Source organism: Anas platyrhynchos, chromosome 4 (genome assembly GCF_047663525.1).
Source record: "Anas platyrhynchos isolate ZD024472 breed Pekin duck chromosome 4, IASCAAS_PekinDuck_T2T, whole genome shotgun sequence".
Taxonomy (NCBI): Eukaryota; Metazoa; Chordata; class Aves; order Anseriformes; family Anatidae; genus Anas; species Anas platyrhynchos.
Window position 1 is genome coordinate 8,810,066 of NC_092590.1, and position 26,716 is coordinate 8,836,781.

Sequence of the window (26,716 nt, forward strand, 5' to 3'; positions counted from 1 at the left end):
ACTTATTATGTGATGTGGTCAAAGCTGTTTTAATTCATAATACACAGTCTCTGAATTCAGACAACATTGCAGTGGTTGGGAGCTTGCTGCTTGGAGTGCCTGAGGATGAAAGTTGGATTTCCAGGAGCTCGTCTGTTATTCTCTCTTCCCACACGGTGAAGAATGGCACATCCGTCCAAGCTGGGAGAGGTTCAAAAAGAAGGCAAATGGTATTGTGCACTACCTGCTTGCTCTGTTGTTAATTTCTGTTTGGCTTCCAGACACAACTGAAGTTTGCAAGTTTATGATGAAAATATAAAGGCAGACACGTGAATTCTTTCCTGTCTGCTATCAGTAATAGTTGGTAGTCTCCAAAAGAAGTCATTCAGTTTTAAAACTTGCTGAGGGAGGTTTAGGCTAAGGGAAATCTTCAGAGACCTGCAGATGTAATATGATGACAATGAAAAATGAGACAAGTTTTGGAGTTTCTTTACTGTTTACAAGTTTCTTTATTTAAGCTATGGTTAGCCATTTGGAGCCTTTTGGGTAAAATTTCCCTCAAATCCCAAGCAGGCAACCTTTTTTTTTTTCCTTTTTTTTTTTTTGACAACTTTATCCTACTATCTTCTGGTGAGATCTTTGATCTTCTGCCCTTAAAATTTGAGCAAACATGATAAGCAATTGCTGTGAGTCAAGTTCAACCATTTTGTTAGTGGGATATTTAAAGTCGTAAAATGTTGGTTTTGCTTTTCTTCATGGGGGAAAAAAATGTGCATCAATCTTGTATAAAACACTGTTAAAACACCAAAACTTCCTGATTTTTTGCTCTGAACTTCTACAATATTCTGGGTTGTTTTTTTTGTGACCTGGCAAAAGTTATCAGATTTTTCTTCAAGCATCTAAAAACTTCCTTAAATATCACTGTTTAGTATCTGATCCAACTCCCTCCCGGAGTGAAAACTTATGCAGAAATCTTGCTGTGATACATATCTTTGTGGAAGAGAGTCCTCAGCCCTAGTAAAACCGCAGTAAGGTAGCTATAGGGCGGATATAGGTTTACACATTCTGGTTATGGGGCTTGGGTTCTGTCTGCATTGAGCTAGGTCTGAACAGTGGCGTGGGTCAGAGTGAAAAGAGGCTTAGGATCTGAAAGTAACTTGGCTTAAACATATGAACTTCTGTTTTATTAAGACAGTGCTTCAAACGTACCATCTAAAGTGACCTGCTGATACTGTTCTTCCACACGCACCTGCCTGTGCCTTTTGATTAAGAAAAATTTTTTTTTCCTCTCTGGCCCTAATCTCCAGAAGGAAGCTGTGCCAAGTTAACTGTAGCACAGTGTGACGGCTCTGCTTACATCCTCCCATCCGCCCTGCTTCCCCTTCTTCCTGTCAAAGATGATACCCGCCAACTCTGCGCAATATTATCTCTTCTGTTCATGGGAGGAGGGAGAGGAGCGGTGATTAAATTAATTGGACGTATCCTGTCAGCAAACCTTTGGAAAGCAGTCGCTCTGAGTGACCAATGCAAACAGTACTGAGACTTGCTGATGTTACAGAATTGCCACTGAACAAGCAATGTGGTATTGTCTATTTTAAGTGTAACACCCGGATCTCCAAGAACCTTTTGGATATTCCTTGAGTGGACTAACAGCACAGGACGGGAAGTTCTTGTTAATTCCTATCATTTCCAATAGCTCTGTTGAGTCCATTAGAAACTAATGCCTGGAAATTGACCAGTCTTTATTTTGGTTTCTCAGTGCTGATTCAGCAACCATTGAGAATATCATTTCACTGGAGACAGGGAGAGTGGAAATAATATATTTATGTTTTTTAAGTGCGTGATTGTGGTGCCTATAAGAATAATTTTACTATATGCTTCCTTTTGAAAGAACACTTTAAACATACAACATATTGTTGCCATAATTGTCGTTATGTAATTACACGCATGACATTGTGTGAGCAGTTTTTTAGGTATATTTTTTTCTTAAATCGTGCATATATTTTGGGGAGAAAATGAAAACCTATGTAGCTGTAACCTGAATTTTTGTAACCCTTGCTAGCTCACCCCTTGTAAATAGAAGAAGTGTTCTTTTTTTGAAGTCAGTCTTGTGAGTGTGTGGACCTGGTGAGTTTGTTTGTTAGCCATTCTGAATCAGACACTTACCTTTTCTAATAGTTCCCATGGTATGGCTTTTGGGGAAAGTGATAGTGTGTTTGCATGTGTCTTTGTGTGTGTCTTGAATAAAAGCTATGGTGAAAAATCCCAAACCATGATTTCGTTTCACACTCAACTCTCCAAACTGAGATAATTTGTGTATGATCTTTGCTAGATCTTTTACTCTTTGTCATCCATTTTCTATTTAAGCATGTAATGTTAGGTGTTTAAATCTAAAAAAGATTGTCATGTAATGTAACAGGGTGATTGTGACAGATTTGTGAAGTAGATGGCTTAATCTACAGCTGTTGCTTTCAGACTTCTGAACCAAGCTGGATCCAGAAGCATGGGGTCTGAGCCAGATACTGACATTTGCTATTTCAGGATGCAGTTAGCAATTGCTTTTCAGCTATGTCTTTTTATTTTAGCATAGAGAAGGGTAAGGAAATAGGAGGTGCCTGCTGGGCGACCATTTATCCTGCATCTTCGGAAGTCACTTTTTCTTCAGCAATTGTGTGGTTTAAGGCTCTGGTGTTACTGCTGGTTTTACCTTCTACTGCATAGTAAATGCTTAATGGAGAAATATCAAGATCTCTATCCTTTGGAGAGCTGAAATTTAATATATCCTGTGCCTTAAAGTTTAGATGTTGGTGCTTTCAGATGTAAAAAGGCAGTACTCCTGGCCTAGAGCATGGGGTTTAATGTCAGGTTTGAAACAGGCTTGACGAGACGTTTCTGAACAGCCGAAGATCTGATTGGTGCCTTTCATTTTATTAAAGGAAGAGTACCTGACCACCTTTATTTCCTTTTTATATGTTGTCCATTTGGTTTCCTGTGTCTTTTGAATTGTGGTAGGTCTTGATGTGATCAACAATTTTCAGAAGTACTTGTATTTGTTCAGAGGAAGTCCAAAAGAAAACAAAGGTTTTTTGTGATCCATGCCAGTTACTGTTGGCTGCGTATCTTGTTCTGTTGTGTTATTTATCTGAGAATGTGTAGGCTGTGATCAGGTTCAAAATGAAGGACTGCTCTACCAAATCTTACCGTGTGGTGGCTGAAACTTCTTCTCTGTACTATTTGCTCCAATTGAAAGCATCATTTTGTTAATCTGAGGCAAAGATGAACAAAAAAAATTACTTCTCACATGTTCGTTAATTAGTGGTAAGATCAAAATCTGGGTATTTGTGTGTCTTTCCCCCTCTGAGCATTAAAGCAGAAGGTGCTACAGGTTTCATTAAGGTTGTGCTTTACAAGGTGTGCTTATTGTTTTCTAAAGGACTTTGTTCATTTACTCCCCCCGCTTATAGGATGAGTGCTGGATATCTTAAAGGAATTCAAGGTGCCATGTTTTTAAAATTTTTGCTTTCTGAGGAGGAGATGCATTTAATACATTCAAAGTGAACATGATCTGAAAAATCACATCCATTAAAATTGTTTGTGTGCAATATGTTGTATATATGAAGGTACTCTTTTTTATTTATGCCTTCATCCACTGTTTTATAGATATTTTTTTTATCAGCCATTACGAGTTGAGACCTTCATAAAAATGTAACATCATTTGTGTTGCTTTTAAAGTCATGCTTCCAGCTTAAAACTTTGGAAGTGGAATGGAAGGACTTACTGAGTTTCCTCAGACGAGCAATGCAAACTTGTTGAAGATATCCTGTGTGAAATACCTCTGTGCATGAGTTAGAGACTTCCAGAGAACTTTGTCCATAAAATTCATGCTTTTCTGACTTGTACTCTCTGCTTGTTGCATTCCCTTTCCAGTTCATTTCATTCTGATAATGTGAGTGCATTTCCAAGTAAATTGGCAGTGTTTACAGTCTCAGTCCCTAGTGCCATTTTTTAATCAAACACGTAATAAAGTGCTAAATAAACCATTCCCACCTGCATCAAACTCTTTATGGCCTGTAGAGGGTATTTTGTAATTTATTTACCCAGGAAGACCCAATTCATCTGCACATCTGGTTTTCAACCCAGTCCTGCTTTTCATCCAGTTTTCCAGCTGGTTGATTGAGGCAGGAGGAGGTCAGATGGCTTTCTTGAGGTCAGTGTAGTGGTTGTCTCAGTTGGGATTATACCCAAACTTTATCCCTTGCTGTAACCACTTGGCCACACCACTCCTAACCAGTCGATCTGCATTGTTGGCTGTAATAGAGCTAACTGCAAATGTCATTTTCTTTGGTTTATAGTTTTGCTTGTATTAAAATACTGTCACTTTTATGAGTTCGGAAATATTACATCTGTTCACAACCTGTTCCGTTCCACACAGACGCAGTTTGTTGTGATGAATCTTCTTCCTGAATTCCCAGTGCTTGTCTGTCTCGCTAGGTCTAGGGTAGTGATTGATGACATTGCTGGTTTGTGTCACCCTGGTGTGCTTCCTCAGGGCTGACCCTGGCTGACACTCCTCTTTGGAAGAGGAATCCGTGTTTTTGCTCCTGTGTACCACTGCCATAAGCTTCCTAAGATTCCTGGTTGCTGAGATGTTCTTCCTCCAGTTTTTACTTCTTTTCGTCAATAATATGAGGTTAGAACAAGATACACAGATATGATGGAGGACTTCTTAAGCATGCATTTCTATGTATGTGCCCATGAGTTTCAAGTCTAAGGGAAGAGAAACTCTGGAGTACGGTATCATGAACATAACTGTATTTTACTTGGTCTTCTTGTGCCTTCCTGAGGGAAGTCAAAATGGTTCTAGCTCCAGGTTTTGTTATAAGCTTCCTTGTGTTTGGAGTTACCACGCATTGAAGAAGCATTGCTTCTAGCACACATTCATGTGCATGTCTCAGGTAGGTTCAAAAATTACAGGGCTCTCTACAGTTAAGTAGATGATGAGGAGGGATCTCACCAAAAGGGAGATCCCTTTGTTTAGGAGAAAGTAGAACTGGGAACAGTAAGCAGACAGGAAGGTCTCTTGTGATACTTGATTGCTCTTCCATGTTAACCTATTTTCTTGCAGCACCAAAAAAGTATGGAGAAGACACCTGAACAGGTAATACCATGAACGCATGTCTGTTACAGATGATGAATATAGTAAATTCAGGTGTAGATTGGCATTAATTTTCCATTCAACTGGTGGAAAGGAAACCTGTGTGAATCTGACTTCTGTGATACTGACATGAATGCAGACCTCTACCTCTTTTCATTATTCCCTTTCTCTTTTTGGAACGCTCTTATTCCAACAGTTTAATAAGTCAAGTCTCCGGTGTCCACCCACCTCTGATTTCCAACTGTGTGATCTACAGTCCTCTTGTTCCTAAGTATTCAAGATGTCATTCATAAAGTAATTTTTATTTTCCCCTCAGTAATCTGTGGTATGCACAGGGACTACTGCTGCTGGCTGTCAGATGCATTTTTCCAAAACCTCCTTTCCTACTCTGGAGCTTGGCAGTCATTTTCTTTGCTTTGAGCTGAAATTTAAAATTAGTCTTCTGGAAGTTAGAGCAACAGAGCAACATGAAGAGAACCCCGTGCTAAAATAGACAGCAAGGAATTCGTACCAGCAGAATACTTGGTGGCTGTGGATTTCCACAGTATTTGACAGGTCATTTCCTTTGAACATGGATGAGGGACTTGGAATAATGGGTGTCCTGTTAAGGGAGCTGCTGAGGCTTGCAGGGCTTACTTTGTGTTCAGACATTATCAGATGTGATTCTCAGGAGGCAAACCGTGTGTGTGTATACACCTGTGTGTGTTTTTGTGGTGGTGCTTTTGTTGTTTTATGTGTTGGGTTTTTTTTGTCTGTATCTTCAGTTTGGAAACCAAGCAAGTATCAGGGTCCATACATTTCACATATGCTTGTCCTGTGTTCCCCCCTCTCCTAGGCATCTGCCAATCATCTTTTTAGGAAACACCATATTGGTCTCAACTTTATTTTTGGGTCTGCACTAGTAAGCCAATATTTAAGGTTTGGAAGGCCATTCATTTTACCTAAAGTGGAAATAATCAATTGCAGAAAAGTTGTTTGTTACCACAGCATCAGATCTTGGAGTTTCTGATCCAGCTTCTTACTTTCACAAGCAGTTTCATTATCACTCCCATTAATGATCAGAAATAAATTAATAACTGTTCAAGCTGAATTGTATGTAGTTAATATTTGTATGTGTTTTTTTGTGTGTGTGTGTGTTGGTGTTTTTTTGTTTGTTTGTTTGTTTTCAAGAATTCGTAATTCTGCCTTTAAGTCCTAAAGTTTCTAATTTCTGATCTGAACGTTTGCAAGCTTTTTTGTTTGCTCTCGTGCTTATGCTGACTTCCAGCTTGGGCAATTCTTCATGTATGTTTGTTCCCAGGCACTGCTCTGGTACTACTGGCTGGTTACGGTCACTCAGCTCTTCATTCCACTAATTATTTTAGGGTTTATTGTCTTTAATTAGTTCCTGATAAATCTCTCTCTCTCTGTTTCTTAAAAATGATCCTCTGAAGAAGGCAAGGATCTCAGTATGCCACTTTCTGTTAGTACAAATTTTCCCTTTCATCTTGGCCCAGATGCCATTTTCAGTCATAGGGAAGATTGCAGTGGGCACACAAAGAGTAACATTTCTTTTTCTTCTCTGTCTGAGTCCAAAAAGTGGCAAGTGTCCTAAGAAATCAGATCCACTTGTCAGTGGCTTTGCAGCACGGTAAGAGATCGAAACTTTGCTGGCACATCTGTTTCCTGTGACAGATTGGGTTGGTGGCTCCTGAAGCAAACTTCCAGAAAGCAGCTCCACGTCCTTGGCAGTAAGAATTCAGCAGGCTGGAGATCAGGCTGACTGCTAAATGGAAAAGTTAATATATTTTTTTTTTGGTGAGGGCTCAGTGCAGCCACCTGTGTACTATTAGCGTGTGGAAATTAGTCATTTGTCTGGTATAGCTTTTGGTCTGACAAATTCTGGAGGTAATAAAACAATCCTCATTTTTGTGGGTTTTTAAGTCTTCCTTTCTCTCTTCCCCCACAAATGCCACGCACATGCCTCTTTAACCATGCTGCCTTTCTACTGATGACTGAACTTGCTCGTATCAGCTTGTAGAGATATTTTTTTTCTGCCCACAAAATTAATTTCTGAGGGAGCAATTCAGTTACTCCCTCGGAATTCCTTCACTACAGTTTTATACATTCAAGTTTCAAATGTAAATCCAGTATTGGAGTAATCCATATATTATTTCAATTCTTTGTTTCTAGAGTGAAGGAATATCAAAATAAATACCTCCTTTCACAGCTACTTTCCTTCTCAAAACCAAGGAATTAACAGAGAATGATGAAATCAAGCAGTTTGGTTTTATACCAGTGTTCAGTCCTCTCACTCGAAGATAATCCTTTCTTAAAAGTCCATTTGAGTAGATTATAACTGAGTAGACTTTTTGATATCCAGACTGAGGATAAAAGAACTGGGATAAGTGCTGGTAGTTGTAGACAGATGATATCTTTTTTTTTTCTTTTTTCTTTTTTTTTCCTGTCTGCAAAGTGTTTCTTTTGCAGATAAATTCCTGTTTCTTTACAGTTGCTCCTGTTGATAAGGAGAAGAGCCTTAAAATTTTTGCTTTTAGGAAAAGTAGGAAGCTGGAGACGATTGGTGCCCCTTCAGGTCACTTCTTGAAGTGGATCTCAGCCTTGGTTCTTAATGCCTCCTACCATATCTGCTTTGAGCAGTGGAATAATTTCCTTCACAGCAGTTTGAAGGCATAATCATGACCACAGCCGATGAGATGCGCAGGGTATTTCACATCACACGACTGGTTTTGCAGTCCTTAGTAGGTCAGTGGTATAGCAGTGGTTGGCAGCAAACCTGCTATGCCTCTGTTTTGTTACCTTTTTCCCCTGGTGTAGATCACAGTGCTTTTGTCCTTTTTTTCCCTTTCATTTCCTTTTTTTTTTTTTTTTTTTTCTCTTTCTACCTCCTATTAAAGGAGGATGCTGAAGCTCCTCCAGTTTAAGAGCTCCAGTGGCTAAACATTCCTCTAGACCTCTCATAGTTACGACCCGAGGTAGCCTGTTGAAAAACAGGCTTCGATATTAGGGAAAAAGTTTCTGAATCAGCTCAGACCTTGTCCCTGACATTTGGTGCCCTAAATGTCCTCCTTGGATTTTGTGGTTTTATCTTTAATTATGATTGTGGTTTTATTTTTAATTATGATTTATTTATTCTATAAAGGTCGCCATCCCTGAAGCCTGGAGGTAGTTCCACAAGTGCACCCTCTGCACTTCCCGAAGCCTGTTTCAGTGCGTGCAGCATTGACAGTGGCCACAGAAACTGAGAGAGCTGGGCCACCTGAAGCTAGGTGATAACTTGGTAGTGATCTCCAGTGAGGCAAGCGACTGCGTTGAACTTGCAGTTAAATGCAAAGCTCATTAGTAATAGCCACAAACCATGTGTTGTACATGATAAGTGAAATAAGGACTAGTTAATGGGCAACAATGCTTTGGAGAGCTTGTTACACAGAATTCCTTTTTGGCTGGGGAGTGTGCTTGCTTTCCTTGGAGAGTGAGGTATTTGGCTGAACACTTCTGCCTATTAGGATGGCACTGAGTGCTTGGGAAATATGCATAATTTTAAAATACTTTATTCATGTGTTTCTGCTCATTGCAGTGCCAGAGAGGATTTATCTTAAATGGCAAAGAATCCCAAACCCGTGTTTCTGTGCATTTGCCTGATTTTTTTTTTAAGGATTGGAAGGGAGCATGAATGGGTAGCTGAGGCCCCCTTGTGTCTCCAGTTGATACTACACCTCAGGCACAGCGGCGTCAAGTCACTTTATTCACTTTATTCACTTTTTAAAAATATATACACAGAAACACTTTTTAGGCCAGAATAAGGTGCTAACTTTTCACATGCAGTGGTTCCTTACTGCAAACCTGAATTCTCCATGTGTTACTTTTTGCAGTAACAGGTTTTACAAAGCTGTGCAAAACTAAGAGGGTATTTGGTTTGCAACAGTTATCAGGAATATATGAGATGCAAACAAAAACTGCAGAAAATCTGAAGGCCTGCAAAATAAATTTTTGCCGTGTTTGCATCTCTGCTTAAGAATGACTGTGGAAAAACTACATAGCCAACAGCTTTTAGTGCTGGGCCGTATCATGTAACTGCAGGATAGGAGGGATGGGGAAGGGCAAAAGTGCCAGCAAGGGAGGTGTGAGATGGTTGCGGGGGGTTGTTTTGGTTTTGCGGTCATCAGCCATGTGGTTTTGGTTCAATTGCTAAGACCTTGAGAATCACTTCCAAATGCTGTGATCCCAGTTACAGCAATGTGGACATGTGTTAGAGTAGATTTGCGCTGTGCTTAGCATTTAACTTAGAAGTGTATGTTCACAGCTAGTGCAAAGTAGTGCAGAGGCTTTCTTCAAGGAAAAGGTTAAAGACCGGAGAATAACCCCATGTAAAATGATGTAATGATCTTAATAGACTACTCTTAATAGACCTCTTCAGTATTTTCGTGTTGCACTACTCCATGAGCATTTGTTGGACTTGTGGATTTTGTCAAAATATAGCTATTTGCTCTCATGACAAAATTTTGGCTTTCAAACAGTAGTGAATAGTAGCTAATAAAACCTTAATGAAGAAATTCATTTGGGTCTTAGGTCAGCTAACTTGGCTTGTCACTCATGCCAGTCTATAATGCAACCCTTTGTTCTGCTGTTGCACAGATTTTTAAAAAGCAAGAGAAGGAGGTGATAAAAAAATAAAATAGGATAAAAAGGATTTAAAAAAAAAAAAAAAATGGAATTTCTCTGGGTGACATTGCACCTGTGGTTTATTTTCTTCTTTTGGGTGCACGTAGGAAGCCTAAGGCTGGTGGTCTCTGCACAAATTCCTGTTCACTTCTTGAGCTTTGTCATGGTTATATCAAAATGGGTTGGATGGTAAATATTTCTTTCCAAAGAAGATGCCGATGATGCTTCCAAAGTTATAAAACAAGCTTTGCAGAAAGTGAGGTTTTCTGCCCTTTTTTGTTTCTTGTTTTAGATGTCAAGATGGCAGAAGCCGATAGGTGTGAAATAGCAGTGTGTCTACACTGTCCTCTAGATGAGCTCCCATTTGCATCTGAGTTTCAAAGCTTCAGTTCAGTTAAACTTATCCAGTAACATTAATAGCAGGTTTAGGAAGAGCAAATAAAAACCAAGTAAGGATTTTTTTTCCCCCCAAATTGAGATATATCTCATAGTCTGTGTCACAGAGAGTATGTCACACTTCATCTCTGAGATACGTTGTCTGCTCTTTTTAAGGACCAGTTCAGGGTGAAGAAACCTACTTGTGGGATTTTGAAGAGCTGTGTGTGCTACTGAACATACCCTACCTTTTTCAGTGTTGATCCATTAAACAATTCCAGAATTGTGAAAATCTTGCTTGTGGAGTTCCAAACCTATTCCAAACACTTTTTTTTTTTTTAATTAGAGGGGAAATATTTGGTATAACTTGTTCGTCTCTTTTGTTTTCAGCTCCTCAAGGATTTTATGCATAGCCTACGAGGTTTTACAAGGTTTGCAATATATGAACAAACATGGAATGGTCCACCGAGCACTCTCCCCTTGCAATATTCTTTTGGATCGAAAGGTATGGCTGCAGGAATGAATCTTTTTTTCATTTTTGTCGCTTGCTGCCAAATAGCATGCTGTGTCATATTTGGAGACGGGACAGGAGCAGACCTTTTGGGGGGAGGGAGAGAGGGAATGGCATATTCAGCAAGTGTGGGTTGTTTGTTGTTTTTTACTATACTTTACATCATTTCCTAAATTTCAAGTATGTTGCAGGATTTTTTGTTCCCACTTTCTTCTATCCCAAATCTCTTTTTTCATCCTTCTTAAAGAAGTGATCTAAGTCTACCTGACTGCCATCATTGTAAATAGTTACAAAGCCTTTCTGTTTAGTAAGGGTATATTTTTTTTAGCTAGTGAGTAGTTAATAACATTTCCTGTGTTTCATGGTGGTCTGATACTTTTAAGATATCAACATTTTTCTTTGCATTAAATTATTAAAATTCCAGTCTGTCAATTCTGTTGTCAGACTACTGAGTTGGCAGTGTGGAATAAAGGTTTCCCTCAAAAAAGATGAGAGAAATTAATAGCTACTGCTACATTCAGAGCCATCCCTTTATCTGAACTAACAGCCAAAGAGCTCAGTTTCTGTGGACAACCCCTCTCTCCTTCCCCTTCTTACTCGATTTAAATAGAAGAGCTAGATCTTCCCCTTGGAAGGTAGAGAGAAAAGAGGAGGAAGGAAGAAAGGAACACTTACTAATATATTCTTGGGTAAATTACTTGTACAAATGAACAAATGAACATCATAATAATGCTCTAACAAGCAAAAGTACTTAGGATTTTAAGATAGCCCTGCAATCAGTAAGAGAGCAAAGGGGGCCGTGAGACTATAAATTTCAAGACTTTTTCCCTGCCTTCTGAATTGCTTGCTGATGTAGCCTTCACTGTTGCACCACCTGCAGAGTAGCTGAGTATTATTCAAAATCCAGCAAAAACTATATATCAGTTTAACTTCGATGCCTATTTTTTTGTTGTTGTTATTTTGGTGTTGGTGTTACCTTTCTACCTCCACAGAATAAAACCAAGCACCTGGAAAACTTATTTGATTGAAATGTATGTGGATACAGTTAAAGAGAGCAAGATAGTAATGAGTTGGTGAGAAAGACTGGAGGAGCAAGGCTGGGTAAATGGCAGAGGTGAGAGAATAGTGGGGCTGCTTAGGGAGCTCTAGGATTCAAACAGGATTGCAAACAGTTTTTGAAACAGGAAAAATGTTCAAGAGAGTATTAAGTCCTTTTAATTTACTGAAAATATATTGTAACTGTACAAAGATCTGACTTGCTGACGTACCCCAAAGTGATTACACAGTGCTCTCAGAGAGTAAAAGCATTAGAAATAAGCACCTTACTAGCTTTTAGTGGAATTGTACCTAAGAGCTGAAACAGAAATGTAAGAGGCTGGCTTCTTATGCCTTCTGACAACTTATTACTTATGACAAATTAGCATAAATATATATATACACATATATATTTGTAAACTCAAAGATTTTTGTGATGTCAGATTCTGCTGCTCTTGATTTTTATTTTTATTTTTTTCAGGGACATGTCAAGTTGGCTAAATTTGGACTCTACCATATGACTGCTCAAGGCGTTGATGTTGATTTTCCTATAGGGTAAGTGTGGAGCTGCACAATACAAATATATTAAGGATATTTGCTTGGATGCACAAAGGTAGTAGTGATATTTCCTTTTGAAAGTTTTCAGATTTTTTTTTATTGTAGTATCATGAACGATTGAAGGAACAAGTGATTTTGTTACTTTTAAAATGATTTAACAACAGGTATACCTTTTGCTGTTGGTTTTTTTGTTGGTGGTGTTTTTTTTGTGTTGTTGGGTTTTTTTGTTTTTTTTTTTTTTTGAGGGGGGTATTTATTTATTTATTTTGCTAATTCAAAAGTTATTTGATGGGAATCCTGACAATGAACAAGACCAACCCCCCACACACACTCCTGGGATGGCTCTAGGGTACATTTATTTAATGTACTACTGCTGAAATTCGGTATACATTTACTTTGAATAAATATATTGCATCTTTACATATATATACATATATACACATAGTATTGAATCTTTAAATAGATGAACTATTTTGAAAAGTGCTGTTTGTTACTTTCACAAAAAGACAGAGCTAATGATTAAAATTTGACCTTTTATGTACTAGACACTACTTTGTCATTGGGGTGAAACTACTGCAATGTGTACATTTTGGCTAACAACCTGCATTGGTATAAATTCGAGTTTCTCAGAACACAAAATTAATTTCAGTAGTGTAACTGAAAAGTAGGTTTTTGGACAGACAGATTATTACTTAATGTTGCTGCATCTTTTTAGGTACCCGTCGTATCTGGCACCTGAAGTAATTGCACAGGGAATAGTCAAACCAAGCGACCATACGCAGTGTGAGAAGCCTCTGCCTTCTGGCCCTAAATCAGATCTGTGGTCTCTTGGCATAATACTATTTGAGCTTTGCATGGTATGTAAGAGGGTTTGACTGTGACTTTTGGGGAATAGTTACATCAGGTTGATTGCTCTTGCTAATGGGGTTAATGACACTTGTCCAGCACGTGACTCCAAATATCAGACTACATTTTGCATTCCCACCTGACCAGTACTGGTGGCGGTGTTCAAGTTACTGGATACATGTTGGCTTGGGCTGAGTGTTACCATGAAGGGCAGCTGCCTTGAATAAGCCACAATGATGCAATTGCGTGATCTAATTCTTAGTAATAGCTTCTAAACCAAGTCTCTCTAGGTACCTTTTTGTTTTAATTATGCTTATAAGCATATTTATGACAGCATATTGCTATCATGCCCTCGTTCTCTTCAAAAAGGATGAGAAACTAATGAAGTTTCTTTACTATGAAAGCACTACATCTGCCTTATTGCCAGAGTTTAAAGAGTGTCTACAGGGAATTAAAGGTTTATTTGAAAAATACTTATTTGGCTTTAGATGTTAGAATAAATTAAGACAACATAATCTTTACCACTTGTACATGTTAAACTTGACTTTCAATCAAAGACAGCAACATTCTCTATAGAAACACGATCTGGCAAATATACCAATGGTAACAGTTAGTTTCATTATACAATTAAATGGTCTGACAGTTACATGGTCAAGAGCATGTATTAGTTAGTCAATACATCAGGGCACTGGAAATTCTTTTATGTATTCTGTGACTTCTTATAGTGTTCATAGATCATTATTCCTCTTTTGAATAAGTATCTTTTCATAAAAATATTGTTGAAACATTTTAGAACTGATATTTGGATGACTTTTCAAAAATAGTGTGCCATACAAGCTATGGCTGTCACTGGGTCAGGACCATGAACATCACCTTTTTTCACGCTTACGTTGGAAAAAATACAGCTTTTTGAAAGCTTGTTACTAAACTAATAATAAACCTGCAGCTTTGCTGAAGCAACCTGAGGATTTGTTTTGCATGTTTTTTGTTTGTTTTTATTTGTTCCAGTTAAGAGACATTACAAATGATACATTTTTTTCTTTGTGATGTTATGAAACTGCTTCTGGTATATTTGGGGGTAAATCGTGTTTCTAAATGTTTCTAAAATTAATCTGAAGAACCTTATTTCACTGTTTTTGTGTATAGGTGGATGTGTGTGCTATCTAAATATTTTTATGTAGTAGCATTCAAATGTTGATTTAATCTTGTTACTCATTTAGGGGAGAAAATTATTCCAAAGTTTGGAAATAGCAGAAAGATTAAAATTTATAATTATGTTGGGTAAGTAGCACAAAATCATTTTTTTAAGTTTCCTAGTAGTGTTACCATTAGAGCTTCACAAACTAGTCAGCTTGTTATGCTCAGACGTACGGTACTTTATCTTTTGTCTGCTTTCATCTCCAGAACTTAAAATGCATTTGAGGCATGGTTACTTGCTTAGGGAAGCTACAGAGATGGCTGACAGTTAAAATAATGTTGCAGAAGAGCCATGAGTGTGTTAGAGTAAGGGAAGCTGTGGAAAAACATGTTCAGGAAAGGTGGTCTTTGTGTTGGTTATTTGTTGTTCTGTGTTCCAGGAAGTCTCTGAAATGAGATAGGAACTGTATGACACTAAAGAAAACTGTCCCTGCAGCAGCGGTGTGATACCAAGCAGGGAGAAGCAGAACTCAAATTGGAAGACAGAAAATAGAGAGCTGAGGAGTTTATTACTAGGTCTAGGCTTTTGTTCTGACTTCATCTACAAACTGTATAAGCATTAAGCAAAAAATCAGTGTCTACAGTAATGTAAATGAGTGTGAAAGTAGGACTTTTCTGTGGCATTTAAAATTCAGTTTATTGTGGGGGTTGTGTATGAGCCATGAAGAAGGGCAGAGCATGAGCTTGCAGTTTGAAGGTTTATGAGTAAGTTATTGAATTTATCCAGAGCAAATAGCGATACCTTTAAAGATACTGTCACTACAAACATCTTTTTATTGAGTAGTTAGTACTCTGGTGATGAAATTCTGTCTGTTTTGGCATGGGGTTTATTAGCAAAGCTTCCTGAAGGGTTTGAGTCCCTTTCAAGTTAAGTGCAAGTTATTATAAACCTTTATCCACTGAAAAATGCCCACATTCTGACTTGGGAGTTATTTTCTCAATAATGCATTGAAAACAAATTATAAAACACTTCCAGTATAATCTGCAAGTAGCAAATAAAAAGTCCTTTGAGCTTCTATATGCAGGTATTTTTTAAGTTCTTTCAATTTCCTTTTAATAAATAGAAAGGCTGTTGGAATTTATTTGGCAGAGACTGACGCTCTGGATTTACTAAGCCTGCTAAAAAGACTTTCACTGTTAAATTAGATGCACTACTTAAATTTTCTAGGCTTTAATTTTCTGTCTGCGTTGGGGATACTACTTTCATTTCTAATTTTGGGAATTCACCTTCAGTTGATGTGGCAACGTCAATTAAAAAATATACATATTCTGTGCTGTGGTGGGCTTTCATCTGATATCCTGTTTAATTACTATCACTTTTTTCATGGTCTTCAACTTTTTTACTGTTCTGTTTGTTTTTAAAGGCTGTGTAGATGATATTGTAACAGTATTAGCTGAAGAACATGGTTGCCTTGATATTATTAAGGTTTGTGGAACTAGTTTACTCTTCTATGCTATCTTATCCAAAACATTTTTTTATTTTATTTATTTATTATTATTTTATTATTTATTTATTTATTTCTATTTATTTATTTATTTATTATTGTTGTGTTGCATAGGATTTCATATATACATATGAAATATAAGTTTGTTTTTGTTTATATACATAAAAACTCATGTATATAATATATATATATATATATATATATATATATATATATATATATATATATATATATATAAGTAAAGTTATTTATTCACTTGAATTTATTGCACTATACTGCAAATATATATGTAAGATCTTTTCGAGTACCCTGTGCTGGTAACGTTCATTCTTTCTTAAAATTGTTGTCAATTAATTTAATCCTTGCTCGATGGTTCAGTAAGTTGTTAATTTTCTTTACAGTGTTGGAGGTTATAGATTTTTCTTCTAGAAATTTAGCTTTCTACCTAGTGTGCTTTACACATTCTGACAATGTTGTTATGCAGTTCAACTCTTCCCTGCACACAGAATGAATCAGTGAATTTTAGTGTTTATGTCTTGAAACACTGTGTGTAAAACGAATTCTGACTGTTATCAGGAGTTCCCAGGTATTGTATTGTTTCCAGCTGTGTACAGAATATCTAGACTAGAAAAAGTAAGAATAAATAACTGCATACACTGAATTGTCTAGTCTTCTTTTCCCCATAGTAAATGTGGGTTATGAAATTACTTCCAAACAGCATTTTGATCTCATGCAGCTAACCTCATACGTGTGGATGTCAAATTTTATTGCTTTCAAAGGATTAACTTGTATATTAAAAGCTAAGTATGAGCTAAGTGGCTTGCTCAATTAGGACAGTAATGATCAGAACCCCTCCATATTTCTCTTATGTTCCAGGACCTTCCTGAAAATACCATGGATTTACTGAAAAAATGCCTTACATTCCAGCCTTCTAAGAGGCAAGTATTCACTCCAAATGCATAATAAACTCTGTTAGGATTCTGTGAAATTAGAAGTCCAGTCACTGATCGTTTTTTGGAATACTGATGGCTTGTGCTACTGACAATAACTTCTTGGTTTTATTACTTTGCAATATTTGAAAGTAGAGAGTTCGGAAAAAAATAATGAAGTGTGCAAAACCTTGAGATTGATGCAGAGTATTTTTGTGGGAAAACTATTTGGTTATTTTCAGTTTTAATTTCACAGCTTTAGTGATTCCATAACTGGATGTCCATGGTGGTTACTGCAGTTGTGCTGTGGTCAGAATTAGGACCGCTTTCTTCAAATCTCTCCTTTCAAGAGACATTTTTGTTATGACAGTCCAATGCAACTTTCTTCTGAAAATGGAAATAGGCTTCTGTTCCTTAATTGAAGTTTTGCATTTGCATTTTTTTCACGTTTGCTTAGAGGAATTAAAAGAGAGTTAAGAAAATAGTTGCTTTATATATTAAATGAAGGTGAGATCTGAACTTGGGCTATAAACAGACTGCACAGTGTTAGAAATTATGAATTGAACAAAATTGATAGGTTTTTTGGTAATAAAATTTCTGAAATTTGACATCACTTGTTAATATTTATTACTGGGGACATTTCTTACTGAAATGTAGTATTTATGGAAGCACTTTACTCATAGCATTATATTCTCTTTTCTTAACTCAAGACCAACTCCAGAAGAATTGCTGCATGACAGTTTGTTCAGTGAAGTATCCTTGTTATACCCTCCCTTTCACAAACCTGCTGGTCTGTTCTCATCTTCTCCAAGGTGTGCTAACTTAACACTTCCTGAAGACATAAGTCAATTATGCAAAGGTAAAAGCAGGTAGTGGGATGAATGTCACTGAAAGGGGAAGGAAATTAACATGGTTTTGAGTTTTCTTTTAATCCTTTGTTAGAGAGAAACTATTAAATGGTATAAAACTACAATTTTTGTAGTAAATTTTTTAATGGGCACAGCTGGAGGCAGACATGATTTTGAGGGATGTGTTCAAATCAAAGGATGGCATCTTTATTTTTGTACTTTGCCTTCAGGGAATAAACAGTTAACATTAACGTTAACATAACTATTCAAGTGTACCTTGGGATATCAGTATCATTTTTGCCTTTTTAATTTGAACACTTACATGTACAAGATGGTTTTTGGTGGGGGTGGCTTCCCCACTATGTTGTGTTGTGCATTGGTAACTGGATTCTGCTGAATCATAGCATGAGATCATTTTTGGAAATACTGAAAAACTAAATCCTTGTGAGAGAGGTCATATTGTCCAGAATAAAAGAAGGTTAGAAGTTTCTGAGTTTAAAACTACAGTATGCTGAAAGTTTCAAGTCCTCATTGACGTTTTTTGATGAACTCTGAGATTCATACATATATAGAAAAATCTCACTATACAATTCCTGGTGACTAAGATTTTATACCTAGTTAATGTATATGATATGTGAAAGGAAGATGAGACAGTATGAGTCACTAGTTTCTTTTTTGTACTCTTAGCATTGTTGGGGACAAAATAAGGTTTTTGTTTTATTTAATTTTTTGGGAAAAAAAAGATGCCCAGAAAGCAAAACTCCACCCTTTGATTAATTTATCTGATTGGTTCTATTTTCTACCATCAAGGCAAACTGCAAAAACATCTTCTTTTTCTCTGATCTGTGCCCATCTGCTCTTTCTGTAAATTTTCCTAAAGAGCAGTGCAAAGGGTACATCACTTTCTTTTCTAACCTCATATTATGCTCTTTTCAAGTGTAGTAACTTTTCTTCCACAGAATGTGTTTAGAGTGATAGGAAGAAATACAAGCTGCCTAAAAAGCTGTAACTCAATTTTTATGTGGTTTCTCCTAGTAGATGAAGATAGTGATTACCTAGCAGAAAGATCAATTGAAGAGGTTTATTATCTCTGGTGTTTGGCTGGAGGAGACTTGGAGAAAGAACTTGTCAACAAGGAAATCATTCGATCAAAGCCACCTGTCTGCACACTTCCCAAGTAAGGAAAGAGAAGCGCTTTAAGGGAAGGACAATGTATGGAGAAGTGATGCTGAGAGAATGTTTTGGTTTGGTTTTTAGTTTCAACACCTGTGCATATGTGAAAAACAGTGAAAATAGGATTCTTGAACAGCAGAAAATCATTTCACATCCCATCTTACCAAATTTGAGGTGTTATTTGAACAGTTGTATCTGTTATCTAGCTGCATTGCACATTGCTTTCTGAAATTTGAGAAGAAATTTAGGTGAAGTACAACATAATGAACTGGAAGTCCCTAAATTTGGCATGAATTCAAATAGCATTAAGTTTCAATTAAAAAAAAAAGTTTCACTATGCTTGAATACCATATTTGTAATTGGAAGTTAATTAATTCTGTAGCAAATTCTCACAATCTGAATTCTCTTTCACAGAGCAGCAGTGCTGAATGGTCAGCTCATTTCTTCAGCAGATGAGCCGATTTATTTATTTATTTTTAAATGCTTGGTTTTTACTTGTAATTCTCTAACAGTGTTACTGCCTTTATCTTATTGCTGCACATGTTGCAATTTTATGTAATATAGTGATGTCTTAATCCTGCAATCTGATCTTAATAAACAGAATTTTGTGTTCATATAAATCAGTTTGCTGGGTCTGTGATTTAAAAACATATGAAATCAGCATGTACAGCAAAAGTGCAGTATCTTGAAAACAGAAAAAATCTAGATTTTAAGTGATGGTATGATAGCAGCAATAGTGTGACATTTTGAGGGATTGCCTATTACTGTGCCTGCAGGTGAATGTTTCTGCTTTCAAGTTATGTGGGGAAAACATTTTCAGTTGTGCTAACTATGATGACGATGAGGTGTTCATTCAAAAATGCAGTTTGACTCAATTTCCTAAGCCATATTTTAATTTCTAGTGGTCAGTTTGATGCTGTCTACTTTAAAATAACACTAAACAGGCAATTCTTATATACTCTTACTTGGATGCATTTGTTAATCCCTTAGACTGCAACAGAACAGGTCTGCATCAGATTTTTGCTCTTTTTTTTTTTTTTTGTCATGGTTGGAAATGGCTTTCAAATGACAGTGCTGTTTTATTTTTGCTTCTCCCATTAAATAGTCTTGTTCTGTGCCAGCTCAAGGAATAAAAGGGAATATTAATCTCATATCTCATTAGTCTTCCTTTGTGCGCAAACCAAAGTCGTGGAAAGCCTGAAATGTGCCTTTTTACACAAAAAGCCGCTTGAATAATTTAAGGTGATTGTACATTCCCTTGATAGCAGGTTTCATGCTTTGCAGAGTCAATGCAGTATACTTCTAAGACCTACTGTTTTGTTTTAAAGAAGAAACTGATTGATGTAAGATATTTTTTTTCTAAATCAAATCTTATGTTATAAAATGACCTGAATTATATATTTTCTCTCCCTTTTGAAGCTTTTTATTAGAAGATGGTGAAAGCTTTGGGCAAGGACGAGATAGAAGTTCCCTCCTAGATGACACAACTGTGACTTTGTCTCTGTGTCAGCTCCGAAATGTAAGAAAAATTCTGTGCACAGGTGCTTATGTCTTTGCTGCAGAAACATTTGTTTAAAGGGAATATGGAACAGCAGCTCCCACTGCTGTTTCTACAAAAGGGCAGTGTTAGTGATTCCAAGAGAAGACTTCTTGGTATCTAGGTTAGATTCTGATTTACGCTATTAAGTTGCTTTTTCTGTAAAAGCTTTCTAAATTTGGTTTATCTTCCCCCAACCCCTCTGTTCTAATTTTTTATCACCTGTGCTTTGTTCTGGTGCAGTCACAATAATTTCGTAGCACCTGATATTCTGCAGTATTGCTAAACTAATTGGGGCAGTGAGTGTCTTTTTGCATTCTTTAATTCCTGTCTGTAGGTGGCTCACAATATTCAAAAGAAACATCAGCTCAATTCAGTTGCAGCTCCTTCAGATATTTATCCTTTAGAGTTGGATGTCAAATTTCTAGTAGTTTAATACTAACCTTTAAAAATATATCTCTTAAACAACTACTTTGAAAGAACACTTCAAAGTATTTTGCCAGAATGCAGTAATGCAGTTTTCTCTCAGTGGCATAATAAACTCATGCTAACTTATTTTACCTGCTGTAGCAATGGGTTGCAAGATTTACTGCATACATCACTGAAGTATTTTAATTGTTCACGTATCTTCATAGATGTAGAGCTTTATTGCTATAGAATTAGAAATTTACAATGCACTGTTTACAACTGGCTTTTTATGGTAGCAATTGAAATTCTGTAGCAGTCTTTATAAAAATTGTTTCCATATGACTATGGAGGTTAAGAAGGAAAGTGACTCCTGAGGTCTTGATGTCTGCCACCAAAAAAAAACAAAAAAAAAACAACACTTAATCTGTAATTTTGATTATTAGTGCCTACTTGTATAAATGCAGCAGCATGCAGGATTCAGGCTTGTATCCTCCCTAACTGCAGTAGAAGTGTACTGCAGTTTTATTTGGGGAGGATACAAGCCTGAACCTTGCAATATTAGTTGAAATAATTTTTTTGAACTTACACAATTCTTCAAACACTTTTCTTGGAGCAGAGCATGGTGCTTGAAATCAAAAGAGGATCAGGTCTGAATGAACTGAGAGTGAACTGTTCTGTCAATCCCAGGAGGAACAGGCTGTGTGCTGTATGCCTTTAAGTTGGGGATTGAACTGCAAAACAGAGCACTGCAGGGAGGATGGTATTAAACATTAATCATGATGCACCAAAGATGTCTGAAAACTTCAGGCAAGAGTCCAGGCACACTTGTCTGTCACCTTCCCAGAGAGTGTCTGTATTTCTGTGCAGCTTTAAGATGCTGCTAGTAAAAGGAACTCAAATTTACATAACTTTTGAACTGATTAAAAAAGTAAAACCAAGCTCTGCAGTTGCTTTGCAGCTACTTAGATAGGAAGTCCATGTCAAAAAGCAAGGAAAAAAAAATAGTAAATAATATTGATCAATTAATCCATGGTCCATAGAAGCTTTTTCTGTGTGTGCATGTGTAAATAGGTCTATGTAGACAATAACAGTTCTTTTCAGGCAGAATGATTTCCGTTATCTCTTAAAAATAATAATAAAATAGTTTATATTAGTAAAACTTTCTAGTGTTAAAGGCTGTATGTTTTTTTTGCTGATTGAGAGCTGAGCTAATGCTTAAGACACGTTTCAGAGCAAGCTACTAAACTTGGTAAATGAATTGTAAAGTAATAGTTTTCAGAGCCCAGTAAGTATTTGTTTGTGAGTTCTGAACAGCTTTCTGATTATGAATTGTCTTTTTATTTCATTTCAGAGACTGAAAGATGTTGGTGGGGAAGCATTTTATCCATTACTCGAAGATGAGTAAGTGTGTGTGTGTGTAAATCCATATATATGTAAGGGATTGAATTTTGAGTTACTACTTTTGAGTAGCACATCATGCAGCTAAACAGCCATCTTCCAAGAGCAAACCTAGCATGTCATGCTTTGGCTCTTAAAGTTGGTCAGAGCTGAAAGGCACTCAGCACCGGTGGCTTTAGGGCCCTGAATCCAAACTGAGAATTCCAGCCTGCTTTCCTGTTCAGTAAATCAACTGTTTGTGCTGAATATTTAAAATTATCCATTTATACTTGTTTCTGACTCAAAAATGCATCACTGGGTATTCATTTTTTTTCACAATGAATTGTGTTTTTTTTGCTCTTTACTACTACTATCCTAATTCTTTTTCCAGCCAGTCAACTTTACCTCATTCAAATAGTAGTAATGAGCTGTCTGCAGCTGCCAGTCTTCCTCTGATCATCCGGGAGAGGGACACAGAGTATCAGCTAAACAGAATTGTCCTGTTTGACAGGCTCCTAAAGGTATGGAATCTTTCTGATGCTGGATAATTGGATTTGGTCTGTTAATTAGAGGATTTTTGAAGGACTGAGTAATTGAAAAAGGAAGCAGAGATGCAAGAGACCACAAAAGAGAGGAGCGAGAATGCCTTACAAAAATAAAACAAGATTGAAAATAAAAATATGAGAAATAGGTCTCTTTATTGTGCTGAATATAAAAATAGACTTTAAAGTATGCACATAAAAATAGAGCTGCTGCTAATACCTGCTGTTTACTGAAGAAACTAATCCTGCATCCTTGATTTCCTGACTTACTATTCCAGTTATTCCTGACTGATTCCCTGATTTATACCTTTTATAGGGTATGTATACCTAATACAGGTATAAATACAGCTGTGCATATTTCTGCATTTCCAAGCAGTACTGTAGGGGAAAACAACAGCAGTCTTAACCTCTACAGCTGTGATACAAACATGGGTTTCATACTGGGGAGGGGAGGGAATACCAAACCCTACTTACATGTTTGCAGAGAGATGGATTCTTGCTTAAGAGTGAGAGAGAGTTAACAGGTACAGTACTTAGGAAGGCATAAACTAGAAATGCTAAATGAAACAAAATTGGATATATGAGTATAAACATATAATTAAGAAAAATAATAATAATTAGTATCACTAAATTTATATCAAATATATACCAAAGCACATGAATACATTTATGAGAAAGAGTGGGTCTTTTAATATCTAACCATACTTTGCCATCCAGGGTTTCCTTTTAGGAATGAAACTTGCTTGTTGTAAAACTTGCATTCACTGTTCAGACTGACACAGTTTGTCGTTTGTAGAAAAAACTTCCCAGAATGGGGATTAGATTCATTTCAGTTATGTGTTAATGTTTTTGCTATTAATTTCTTCTCATGGAAGGCCTACCCATATAAGAAAAACCAGATTTGGAAAGAAGCCAGGATTGACATCCCTCCTCTCTTGAGAGGCATAACCTGGGCTGCCCTGTTGGGTGTTGAGGTAAGAGTAATGGGAAGCCATTTGTGGAAATTCCAGTGTTGACCAGGGAAGAAATGGGATAGGAATTGGTTGGACAGGAAAGCCGGAAAGGATTTGAAGATTTGGCAAGTAAATTAGTGCAATTTTAAAGAAAATGATGCATGAAATTGTATGAACAAAGACAATGTTCAAGCAAGTTTCTTGCTTCTGACATTATTTGATTTCAAAGAATATTGCCTTAAATCCTTTATATTTCATTTTGATTATAGGTTGAAAAAATAGTACCCATACAATAAATCTTGTGAAATTATTTAAATACAACTGGTAGTTAACTTGTTTTTTAATTATTTTTAGTATTTTTGTCAAATGCAGTTCTTCCCCAGTCAGCGATAGATGGGCAAATCAGGGTGAAAAATATCAAATATATCTTTTTTTCACCTACTAACCAATACACATCCTCCAAAGATTGGAGAATAAATAAATGAAGTGTCCTTTGCCCAAAGGAACATTCCAGAAATGAAGACCCCTCAGAGAGATTGCTCAACAGCTCAGCTTTTGCATCTATTCTGCTTGCAATCTTCAGTAGGGCAGCAAAGAGATTCTTATAGATTACATATCTCAAGGTGCTTTTTTTTAGGAAATCTAGCTTAGGGTGTTATCAGCTGAGTGCCGTATAATATGATGAAAAAAAAAGCTGTAAAGGAAACGAATAACTGCTGGTCAGGGGCCTGGCCTGGCCCCTGCTTGGTGAGTTCATATGCTTCATCAGCTTAGCATGTGTACAATGAAGGTAGTATTTCCCTGTCCCATAACATTAAAATGCACTTGTGAGCATACCTGTTCCGGGATTTAGGCATGTACTGGCTACTTAAAAGTTGTATATATTGGTAATATCAGTAGTAATTAATAGGCAGCCTTTATGCAGTTGATGCTGAAAGCCACTTGGCAGTGTCGAAGGTAAATTACTTAATTGAAATTGAAAGCTTCAGTTAACTTGAGAATGGAAAATGGATCGAGTATATTGCTTCCTGTGTAAACAACAGAAAATCACTAAGGGTATTTGGAACGTCACAGAAAGGTCTATATATCCTGAAATATAGCAGGATAAAGATGCTTTTGTTAAAATTGAGCAGAGAGAATTTTCTGTGCTTTGGGAAAGTATATATTTTCAGAAAAAAAATTGCCAACTAAAGTATTTGACAAAAAACAGTCAGTTTTTGTATATCTGTGTGTACGTTATAATATGCCTTTACATCAGTAAGGGCTTTCTAACTTCATCTATTCTTCCACATTTAGGGTGCCATACAAGCAAAATATGATGCCATTGATAAAGACACACCAATTCCTACAGACAGACAGGTAAAAAGACTTCTGTTGTGATGAAACATTGTAAGTTGAAGTAATGCAAAGATCTTTTCCGCCAGTGGCTGTCATTTGTTTGTGATGCCAGATGTGGTTGATCATACTACAATGTTTCCCTTGTCCTCTAACCTTATTCATGCTGTAGCAAGAATCTTGCAGAACTGATAGGAACAACTAGTTTAGCTCAATTTGAGTTATAACACTTGGTAAGTGAAATCTTCTTTTACTTCAGAACCTCTGTTTCTGTAGCAACAGTAAAGTGTAGTGAACAATTTTATTGATATGTTGTTGAAAAGTCTGTTTTTATTGAATATTTGCTGTGCCTCTTGGACCTGATGCCGGACTTCACCAAGTACCCTGAGATCCTCTGAAGTAAAATGTGCTTCACAGAAATGGCTTCTTGAATAATTAAGTTTTCCAAGAATTATTACCAAATGTAAATAGACACCATGAGCAACAACTATTCCATCAGCTGGCTGAATACATAGTTTCCATCAAATTGGGTACAGCTTTCTGAGTACTCTGATTCAATTACCCTGTTGAACAAAGGTATCACCTGAAATAGGCCAAAGGTTGGGTTAAAAATAGATAGATAGATAGATAGATAGATAGATAGATAGATAGATGTAATCTGCTGGTTTTTTGCTTTCAATTGTTAGAACCCTTCTTAAAACATGAATCTGATTTTTATTTTTATTAAAGAACAAACCAACAAACCCTCTCTGTTTTTAATCTTTTAAGTGCGGCTGTTAGTGCCCTGTCCCCTTTCAGTTACATTTCTGAGAGTGATGGGGGAAACAGACTGTGGTTTTGGTGGTGGTCTGACCTATTTTGTCTGGCTGACTTCCACCTCTAGTGCTGCATGATTGCTGTAGTGTTTCCCCACTTGTCCTGACTCCTTATATGTATCTCTTTATATTGTATGCTTGGCTGTGGTACAGATTGAAGTTGATATTCCTCGTTGCCATCAGTATGATGAACTGCTGTCATCACCAGAGGGTCATGCAAAGTTTAGGCGTGTATTGAAGGCCTGGGTTGTTTCCCATCCTGATTTGGTATACTGGCAAGGTGAGTTTGACTAGTTAGCAAGTTCAGGTAATTACCTGGAAAGCTATGGTTAACTTAAGGAAAAAAAAACCACCTTCTTTGGATTGCTTTCCTTTTGTTTCTTTTGAAGAATGAATCTGTGGGTTATTGCAAACTTAGATCCTAATAATTTATATTTAATTTTTAATGTAAAATTGCCCGCCTTTTTCTTATGCTCTCCTTAAATTTCAATCAGTTCATTTAAAAAAAATAATCTCTTGCTTATTCCAGTTCAAACACTGAAGAACCTACTAGGCAAGATCTTGGGAATGTAAATTGCATTTCTTGAAAGCCAAAGCAGAATAATCAATTCAGTGCTATAGTTTTAACAATTTTAAATCCTTTTTGTTTTTATGCACTGATTTCACGCTTGTTCTCAGCATTATGCGTGAAGCCTGATGTTGAAGGTATTATAATCACTATCAAGTATGCAAATGTTCATGGTAAGTTAATGAATTCATCTTCTGCAATACAATAAATGAGATCTTCATGCTGTTTTTTCGTGGCTCTTCCCTCTTTAGGTCTTGATTCTCTTTGTGCACCATTCCTGTACTTGAATTTTAACAATGAAGGTGAGCACCTTTTCTACTGGGGATGAGGGGAAGCACAGTCTGTTATCTGTATCTAGCTGTATACAGCTGTGACTGCACCTACTTACAGACAAGAGTTTCCTGTAACTATGAAGGAAGTTCAAAGCTCTTGTTGCCATGGGTCAAAAGAAATGGTCAGTTTTTAGAA

At 36.8% G+C, this 26,716-nt stretch overlaps 1 protein-coding gene across 10 annotated transcripts in view; it reads left to right on the forward strand.

Annotated features, from left to right (window-relative positions):
• Positions 1-26,716, forward strand: part of TBCK (TBC1 domain containing kinase) — a 105,627-nt gene that overhangs the window by 16,522 nt on the left and 62,389 nt on the right. For 7 of the 10 annotated variants that reach the window (XM_038178408.2, XM_027456798.3, XM_027456800.3 and 4 more), the window contains 15 exons: positions 10,562-10,676; positions 12,199-12,272; positions 12,991-13,132; positions 14,342-14,402; positions 15,683-15,744; positions 16,640-16,701; positions 17,403-17,551; positions 18,576-18,717; positions 20,133-20,232; positions 22,010-22,059; positions 22,427-22,556; positions 23,453-23,551; positions 24,827-24,889; positions 25,834-25,960; positions 26,500-26,550. In XM_038178408.2, the coding sequence (XP_038034336.2) occupies positions 10,562-10,676; positions 12,199-12,272; positions 12,991-13,132; positions 14,342-14,402; positions 15,683-15,744; positions 16,640-16,701; positions 17,403-17,551; positions 18,576-18,717; positions 20,133-20,232; positions 22,010-22,059; positions 22,427-22,556; positions 23,453-23,551; positions 24,827-24,889; positions 25,834-25,960; positions 26,500-26,550 (1,427 nt within the window). Of the gene's footprint in view, positions 1-10,561; positions 10,677-11,721; positions 11,797-12,198; positions 12,273-12,990; positions 13,133-14,341; positions 14,403-15,682; positions 15,745-16,639; positions 16,702-17,402; positions 17,552-18,575; positions 18,718-20,132; positions 20,233-22,009; positions 22,060-22,426; positions 22,557-23,452; positions 23,552-24,826; positions 24,890-25,833; positions 25,961-26,499; positions 26,551-26,716 lie in introns of those variants that run through there. The other 3 variants (XM_072036939.1, XM_038178409.2, XM_072036940.1) reach the window with 2 other exon arrangements.